Here is a 9,863-nt window from a genome sequence, read left to right on the forward strand (position 1 = left end):
ACAGCCAAGGTCAAGCTCGATGGCATCTCCTTTGTCCGAGCCTTTTCAACCCCTGGTAGTATGCCCAGATTGCAGCGGTTTTTGGACTCTCTGGACATTCACAACATGGGGCTAATGGCAATCCTTCTACCCAACTGGATGGTATCCTAGGCTGTTTGTACTCTGCCTTAAAGGTGGACTTTATTTTCCAGTTTCCAGTCCTCCTTCCTACCTGATGGTGCCCTCAGGCAACTTAGTCACCACATCTACACCTAACTTCAGTCTCAACTTTTTGGCTAAAACATGCCCAAAAGTTCTGCACAGTACTGTGTTTTGACACTATTATGAAACACTCACCCAACAGGGTTTAGCAAGGACAGCTAAGAAGGCAGCAAGGCTTTTGTATGCGTTAAGATCGCAGTCTGTGTTTGGCTCTTTATTTCCTGTTTTCACAAGTTTCTCTGTTTGTGAAGGCCATTGGGGTGACTCAGCTCTGAGTCATTGACTGGGTATCTATGTTACTTTTATTGCACCTGGAAACACCTCCACACCTATTTTTCCAATTTAATGTGTCGTAACCTGATGTCAGCAGTGGCACTTTCGCCATCCACTCTAGTAAGCGATGTCATAATAGTGATGGGTCTGCAAAAGGTCTAAATGTCAAAGCCTGCTGTGCTATATCAGTCAGTACAGCTCAGACTAAAAATTTGCTACACACAGAAACCAGAAGACTTAGCATAATCATGACCCCTTTGCATAAACTCTACAATGAGATGCAGAACATGGACAAAATGGACAGTGCCTCTATGTCTCTTTCTTAATAAAGGTAATAAAGCAAAACACCCCTGCCAAGATCCAGTCTTATGCAAACAAATACTCCAAAGGCAACAATGAATAAGTGAGGAAGAATGTGTAGGAAGACAAGAAATAAAAAGACAATCTGAAAGTTTTCCTCATCATGAATTCTCCTCTCCCTTTTTCTCTTTCAGGTTTACGAGCAGGACGACCTTTCAGAGCAAATGGCCAGTCTAGAGGGGCTTATGAAGCAGCTCAACGCCATTACAGGCTCCGCCTTCTAACCTCCGTCTCCGGCCCAGCCCTCAGCTCTGGTCCAGTCTGGAACCTTTTCTTCAAGCCTTGATGTCATCTGTTGTACATTCACAAAGGACAGCAACAGGTCAATCTGGGTTTGAAGACACCTCTGTGGAATCAGACCTCCATCTGTGCTGGGTTGAGTTTGTTTAGTTTCTACTGGTTTTGGCCAGTATTCACTGTTTGGGACCGGGTTTGGATCAAGGGGTAACAGAAGATAAAACCACCACAGCAGCACAGCATCAACTCCAAGAACAGGACTAAGCTGGAGGGGCTTCTTTAGGAGTTAAAACTGAAACCCCACGGGACTCTTCAACCTCACCACACAAAACTAGAAAAACCCAATGCCTAGCGCCTTGACTTAATGACACAGGATGATGGGATTATCACAAAAAAAGAGACAGTTAATAGTCCCCTCCTGTTTCACATCTTTGTGGTATTTATTAGCGTTCTCCTCCGCTGGGTTATCCACAACTCAGTTACTGTGACTGTACCTCACTTACTTTCACCATCGCCAATGGAAATGTTCTGTTCGTCTTTTATTTTTAGTTTGGGTATTCCAGCTTTGTGCAGTTATGGGGTGTGTAAATGGTTTGAAAATGCTACCAGAGCCTACTCTAAGACATAGACGACACGTTTTCAGCCGCCAAAGTTTCACTTATACTTTATTTTTCTCTCCTGAACCCAAGACTGCCAGTTGTGGTGGAAAGGGGGTGATCCTTCCCGGTATTTCCCTCAGTATCAGTCTTTTCGCCCTCTCTTCAGCAAACATTACCATTTCACTCAAAGAAAAATGCACCAACAAGTACAGTCCTGCCACCCCTGGATCCTGGGTTTGGAGAAACAAACCTACAGTGATTTAAAAGGTGTTTTTTGCCGAATAGAACCAAGTGCAAGGACCTACGGGACAAGCCTGATAGTTGGGATCTGATTCCAGCTTACTCTGCTCTTACAAGACTGTAAAGAAACCTCCTAAGACTCCCACAGTCTGTTGCTGCTCTTGACCAAGCCTTTACTCTCCCTAACCCATACAAACCCCAGTCTTTACCCACAAGGACTTGCATCGTTGCCAAATTCCCATCTTGGAAAACATTTTGTCGCCATTGTTTTTTGTCTTTGTTCAAGTCAGTCTTAGTCCCAAACATGGACTTTGAGTCCATAAAAGCATCATTTGATGGAACTAATGTACAAGACATCTGGATTTGGCAGGACCTATCCCATTCTGGAAGAATGAAGGAAGGGTTTGGATGGTACATGGTTAATGAGCCTGGCCATTTTTGGTCTGAGGGAAGCTGGTAGCACTATATGTTTGTCTTAGTCGACTGAGCACTCAAGATAAGTCAAAGTCTTAAAAATGGGGGATATAAGTAGAGACTAGGCTTTATTGCTAAGTCTTAGTCCAAGCTACGACACATAAAAACCAAGAGAACAAATTCTGGTGCTCTTGCTACCACAGGAACATATTTGCAAAGTAAATTAATGTTAGGATGGAAATGCTAGTGGATCAACTGCGATGATGATGGGAATGGTTTTTACCATTATTTTTTCACCTGTGTGTTCAGTATGTGTGTGACTAAAGGTGTGTGTGTTGTTTTCAGACTTATGTTTGAAATTCATATTTATTTTCCATTAAACACAGGCACCTCTCTGAACACCCACATGGGGCTTTTGCAAAATCGCCAGCTTCACTTTAAGCTTATTTGAGGACATTTTTACAAAATAAGGAAAAAAAATACAAAAATATTCCACAAATACTACATAGGACACAAAATCTATTTTTACACCTGCTGATTGTTCAAACTTCTTTTAAATCATTAGTCAGTGAGCCACCATTTAAAAGAAAATCCATTTGTGAAACAAAATTACATTTGGAACTATAACATCTTTTGCTACATTTTCAGTTGATTTAAAAGGCAGAATGAGGGACCACCTGCAGCTTTTAGATTTCAGAATAAAACACAGGGTCAGTCAGGGCATCGCTGCATAGAGCAATTTTAAGCTCTTCAAATGAAGTAGATTTGATAAAGCAGCAAAATTAATGGGCAGAATTGTTGTAAGAACTAACCCTTTGTCAAAGCCTGCTCTCAAGTGACCCATTGTCGAGTTTTGCTCCCTTTGGTAACTGTTACTCAGTAAGGCAAACTCCCTTATTACTGGGCTCCTTCCTGTTTGAAACAGTTGAAACCTCCTGTGATTTGACTAACTTTTATTCATATTTATATTCACATAGTTTGGGGTTTTTCATAAACTTGGATCTAGATGCCCTCCAGGATCCTTAGTCACTTGTTATATAGAGCCTAGCTGACTTCAGCAGCTACAGACATGGTAGTGACATGTTTTAGCCTCCCGGGCTGTTTTTATATACTAGCTACCTGCCAGCCAGCCCTTTGGTAGTGGATTAGAGCGGAACAATTAATTGCAAATTAGCTTAAATCGCAATATGGCCAGCTGCAATTTACAAAGCGCAAAATAGTTTACAAAAATCCGACTTTTCTTTTTTATTAGTATGTTTTACTTAATGACAACGAGAATGACCTACAAATGGGCATTCACTCAACAAAGTAAGTTATTTAAAATTTGCAATATGAGCCAAAATAATCAATCAGACATTAAAAAAAAAAGTTCAGCCCTAGTTTATTTTATCTAGTATTGTATCGGCTATCATATAGAATGATTTATTGTTTGTATTAATTGAAAAATACATAAGATGAGAAACCTAAAAATAATTGCATTTTAAATTGCAATTGCAATATTGGAAAAGAAAGAATCAAAATTCAATTATTTTTAAAAAATTGTGCAGCCTTATTGTGGAACTGTAAAGCAGTTAGGTCAAGTAAGCGCTTGACTTCCAGTCAACACATACATACTTTCTACCTGCCAGGCAGCTCCTTGGCCCTTTTTAATTATCCATGGTTAACAGGCTGCAGGTAGCTAGTCTGTAAAAGCAGCCTGGATGACATAAACATGCCCCTACCATGTCTTTAGCTACCTTGAGGTCAGTTAGGCTCTATATGATGAGTTACTAAGCATCCTGGAAGGCATCCAGATGCCACCTGTGACACTGTTTCACTTTTCAACCATTTTTGAAACAGGTCAAAATTTAACCAAAAACGACCACCCGCTGCCTGTTTTACTTTTCGAGTGAAAAATTGACAATTTTTGAAACGAGGGGACATTCAGTTGGGTTAATTATGTCTGCTTGTTGGTTAAAATCTGTGACATCATTCAGATTTGACTTAAGGTAACAAATATGACATGCCTAATATAGAAGCTTACAAGCAAGCTAGCATAGTTGTCTGAGGAAGTAGCAAGCTTGCTCACTAATATGATGGCAACTGGTGATTAGATGGCTTATGACTTCATCTGATTGGGTGGGTTGCACCTTTCAGGCGATGTTGAGGGCACAAAACACCATCAAGCTATTGACTTACAGTACAACTAAACCCGGCCAGTAGCTATCCCCTCGTCCTCCTTAAGTGACACTGACTGGTCCAAACTGTAGTCAGTTTGGCACGAGCGTTGTAGACTGGACCTTTGCAAGATGGTTTTGCCTGATGACAGGGATGGAGTCTGGCAAATTCAACTGCTCTGAAAGGTTCATATTGCCAGTATTACACTTTCTCTCACCTTTGAGCGTATCTAAGTATTCTCTGTGATCATCAGCATGGTCCTGGAGTCGCTGGTATAGGCGCCCCAAGGAAATCTTTTAATCATGCTGATGCAACCCTGACACACTGATAAGACTTGGCCCGGGCGAAGCTTTCTCTAACGTGGAGGAAGTTTGCTATGAGAGGGGGGCTCCCTGATTGGTGGGTTATCTGACCTGTCAGAAAGCCAACAAAGAGTCAGTTAACAGCATGTTCTCAACCTTTCTTTGGCCTTTATGAAGTAGGAAAATACATGTTTTGAGATGTTACAGAGAAGCAAAATAAGCGAGGAAAACAGCAAACTGAGTTCTAACTGGTAGTCTATTTTTACAACATCAAATGGAGTTCCAGACATTTTAAATCATTTGCCAAATGGGCAAAGATCATATTTTTGTGCCATTGCAGCAGTCCGTTTAAAAATATCAGTGCTCATTTTTGCAAGTTTCTTAAATCCAAAAAGGACAGGAATGGGAATCGTTTGAGTCGCACCAGTGACTTTCATTTAAAAACAGGTTTGTAGGGCAGGTATGTGACTGGGCGGCTCGTGCAGGTGGATATTTTTTCCTACAGTGTGCAGACTAAAATGACAAATGATTCATTAATCAGCTAAGGGAGAAAACAGGCCATCAGTATGCTCCATATTTGACTGTGTCACCCAAGTCACCATATTGTAATTTTCAGACCTTTATCTTTGTGTGATGAAAGGAAAAAAGCCTGAGGGAGGCAGGAAGAGGGGAGGCAGAGGAGGTGAATTGATATTCAGAGGTGGTTTGTATGTGCGGCGAGAGGGCACGGAGGAATGAGGCCTGGAATTCATTATAACGCCGTTTCAAATATTATGATTCAAGCTCACGCTCGCTGGGTCGTTACGGCGGTGGGGAAAAGTCGCAGGGACGGAGGGGATGGAAAGGTAACGTCTCTGCAGAACGAGCGCAGGGGATGAAAGGTGAGGGAATGCAGGGAGGCGGGCGGCGTGGGGATCAAACTCATCAGCCTGTTCTGGGAGATACATCCAGTCTGAGCTGAGTGCTTTCATTCAGCTCCGAGTTGCACTTCTTTTCCTCCGTCAGAGAGCAAAGACAGATGGAATAATCCAAGTCTGCCGAATGAGACTGAAATTTGATTTACAGGCAGAAAATCCGATTTGACAGGAGATTTCTCCTTTTCACTGTCAAACATTTAAGAAGATAAAATTACCTTCTTAAATGATCTTACTGTCAGTTTACCACATTTTCTCTATTAGATATAGACTGTAATAAATCATTATTGTTCTCCACCTTTTCTAAAGCATCCATCAGTAAAGTTTAGATTGATTCCTTCATTTCCATCAGCAATCCATTTAGTTGATTTCTATGAAAACTGACTTGCAAAGATGTCAAATTTACCATTTATCTTGGACACCGAGGGTGAGACACCATCATAGCCAGAAAACTTAAAACGATAATGCTGACTGGCTTGAATTAAGTTAAATAATCTGTACAGATTCAACTAAACTCCATCTGGTAAAAACGAGAAAGACCTCTGTTCTGTGCTGAACTCTGCTTTGCGCAATCACTACAGAACTCACACGGTGTCAAATCTACAACCTTCAGGGAGAAAAATAATCTAAATTTGGTAACGTTTAGTTAATGTTATTTGAAACTGATAAGAAATTTGAGTTTGACTATTCTCTAACATCTGCTTCATCAACAGATCAGAGCTTTGACTGGCTCTCTTCAAGTTTCATCATCTTGTTTCCTCTTCTGAAAAGGTTTATGGCACCTGGTATGAGAATTTGTGCTGCCAAATGCTTACCCTGTAGTTTCAAAGTACTTACTAACACGACATTGGATGGTGAGCAGAAATGCAAAATTAGTTGACTAAAGTTCCTCACTGCTGAGCCTTGAAAAAGTCTGGATCCACATTATATAGAAATACCCATAGTTGGTAAGACTCACCATATCTTTACATCCTCTCTATGAACCCTTAAAGTAACGTAGCCGCACTGGGTTCAGACTTTCAGTGTGTCTCATTTTGGGTCCAAGAATTTTAAGTCCCTGCGAGTTGTTTTTCATAGAACGACTTCCAACAGATGGTTGCCTGGAAGGAGGGAAATCTAAGTGAACTCTAATGATGGAAACAAGGTTTATTCCAAAGTTAGGTATGCATGAGAACGCAAACTTGAAATGGCACCATTTCAGTCTTCATTGGACATTTGATGGTGACTATGATAAGAAATCGTCTTGACTTTGTACTGGTTAGCACACCTATTAAACACAGTTCTGTGGGTTTGGGAATTGGCTGATTGAGCGGGTTACTGGAAGCATTAGGAGAATCTCTTAGCAATCAAATATGAACAGCCCCTCGGCCAAGCACAACATGATAGCTTAACTGGAAGTTAGCACAGGTTTGCATGGAAAAAACATCTGGAACTTAAAGTAAACCAGTTGTTGCCAACCCCTTTTTCTTGGGGCTCCCACTACTTGCATCTAAGAAAAGCTGAGCCCCCAAGACCCATAAAAAGTGGCACATTGCTGTCAAAACAACAATTTTTAAAAAGTGTTTTATCATGATTTCAGTTAATATGTGAACCCCAAGATGGGAACCTGATGCGACACCATGGCCTGTACCAAACAAACCTGTTCGGCTGAACAAATTCAAGTCTGTTTGCCAAGTCAGTGTTGTACATTTGCACAGGTGTGAAAGTCATCAACCAAACCTTGGTGCAGACCAAACAAATGCACCAAGACCACTTGAAGAGGTGGGTCTCAGTCCACTTTGTTTTGTATTCTTGTGCTGTTCCTCTGTAGTGGTAGGATCTGAATCTGAAACGAAGCACTTTTTGGATTAAACCACCTAGTGTGAATGTTGCAAGCCAGTAACCTCAGCTTTTAGACATTATGGGCAATAAATTGATCCACCAACTGTGAGGCTGCGATCAATCCCTGACTTGGACTCATGCATGTGCGATTGGTTTGCTGAGCAATATGGAGAAGAAAGTCAGAGTCTATCGATCCTCGGTGCTTCGACTCTTGTGAGGCCTAGACAATTTGGGTGCATTTTTGGGTATCGCTTGCAAAGCCATGTGTCTAATGCTGACTGGTTCAGGAGAGCAGTGGGTTGGACCAGACCTTAGGGGAGACCCAGGCATCATGGGGGGTCAGCTGACAGGATACCTAGAGAGACTGGGCATGAACCTGGCACAGGCAATTGCTGCATGTGTCACAGACCACAGGCAGACCTGGAGGATCTTGGATGAGCAGGTCTAGTTAAGGGGGTTTGATGTGAACCTTTCCTCAACTGTTTAGATAGGTGCCTTCGGCAACAACAGGTTATTTGCATCCAAATTTCTAACTATATGGTTTGTCTTAAGTATTACGTGCAAAAGATATAAAATCCAATGACCAGAGCCGACATTAATCGGTGTAGTCGTCTGTCCATTTCGAGGTTGGACAGTGTCTTTGGAGCAGGCACAGTCAGACAAGAGTCAGATAGCCTTTGTTGACTTCCTTAGCAATTATGAAGCATTTTCCTCGCACATCTGTTACACATTCTAGTACGCTTGTAAATGTCCCAAAGACTAAGCTCAAGTCAATGATTCAGACCAGAATAAACAAACTACAGGGGTGACATCACCAGTGTGGTGAAAATCTTGTGCACGACTTAATCATTCATCTGCCCTAACCTTCTCTCCTAGTGAATCTTTTTTCTTTATGCAGCATACATGACCAGACTCAGATGTCTTGCTTCAGCTACCAGAGGTTAAAACAACAAATGATGCAACCTTCGTCTAACAGAGTGCATAGAACTTTTGGGAGGCTGGGCTGCAAACTGTACTTGACCAATTTCTGTTCACATGAAAAGAATCCATTTGCATTCCTCAACACTTCTGAGTGAAACACACACAGTATTCCCACTCCTGAAGTGTCATAAACACCAGCTACCGGTCTCTGACACACAAAGTGTCAATCATGTTTTTCATCATGATCCACGTGTTGTTGAGTTTTTGTTGCCGTTGAGATAAATAAGACATCCTACGTGCCTTTACTTTTCACCGAAGCGTTATTTTTTCTCTGTACCTAGTCACTTTGTTAGAAGTCTTTGTGAAACGTTCAAATGTGCTCTGCTGTGTTATGTTAATTTGTTCGTCCTGCACAGCTGACACACAGGGAACAGATGAGACAGTCCGTTCTGCTGAAGCTTTTTCCCATAAGCTCTCCATCCTTTTTTTTTAAACAGACGGTCCTGAAAGAGAGCGGGTTCTTTTACTTCAGAGGCACGTATGCAGCACATCAGGAGCTGTCTGCAAAAAGAGCTAAACATAGCGACGATAAGGATCGCTCTGTAGCTGATATATCAACAATCGGATTCTCAAATCTGCCCACCAAAATGTCTTTGAGCCAGATGAAGAATTTCTGAACAGATCTTTGAATGACAGAGTAAAAATCCCCAGATCCTTAGAAGCAAATTTTTATCAGATTACCTTCACACCAGAATCAACTTCTGACAGTCTAGTGAGAGGATTTAACTTGATTCTGGGATGAATTAATTACAGCTAATAACTAAAACAGGCTGATTTGGGAGCAGCCAGAGATTTTTATGCCATTTCAGAGAGTTAAAAACCGCTTTACATAGAAAATATTTCTGCTTCATTTGACTAATTAGACTGCAAAATTAAGCTGGTGCAAGATTTCATTCATTTAAAGCTTCTGGAGCCTATTTTTACAAGGATTTATAAATGCATTCCAAATAAATTTCATGGTGGTGTTACTATTAAGCAATAAAAAGTCAAACTGAACCATCATTAAAAGGACTGGAAGAAAACGTTCACAAGGAAAAAGGCAAACATTTTCAGCTACTTAACTTTCTGAAATCCATAAAATGATAGTTAATATCTGCTTTTATCAATTCACAGGAACTGTGTTGTGCATTTGAATCGAGTTCCCATTTTCAGTAGCACCCAAAATGCCATTATTGTGCAAATATAAAGTGAAACTACACCAAAGTGTCACCGCTTTCGCTAATATTGTCATGTAAGCATCGTCCAAAACATCCAAAACCACAGGTTTGCGTTTTAACTGATTCTAAAACCTAAACACTTAGACTATGCTCGCAATGTGAAATAAAACCCTGAAAAGAAACATACAAAACTTGAAATTCATTGCA

The 9,863-nt window shown here is 41.0% G+C and overlaps 1 protein-coding gene across 1 annotated transcript in view; it reads left to right on the forward strand.

Moving 5' to 3' along the window:
• dcc (DCC netrin 1 receptor) overlaps positions 1 to 2,636 on the forward strand; it is a 326,580-nt gene extending 323,944 nt beyond the window's left edge. Inside the window, exon 29 of the mRNA XM_041810331.1 lies at positions 969 to 2,636. Within this exon, the coding sequence (XP_041666265.1) occupies positions 969 to 1,058 (90 nt within the window). The 3' untranslated portion in view covers positions 1,059 to 2,636. The remainder of the gene's footprint in view (positions 1 to 968) is intronic.
• Positions 2,637 to 9,863: the final 7,227 nt, after the last annotated feature.

Source organism: Cheilinus undulatus, linkage group 17 (genome assembly GCF_018320785.1).
Source record: "Cheilinus undulatus linkage group 17, ASM1832078v1, whole genome shotgun sequence".
NCBI classification, from domain to species: domain Eukaryota; kingdom Metazoa; phylum Chordata; class Actinopteri; order Labriformes; family Labridae; genus Cheilinus; species Cheilinus undulatus.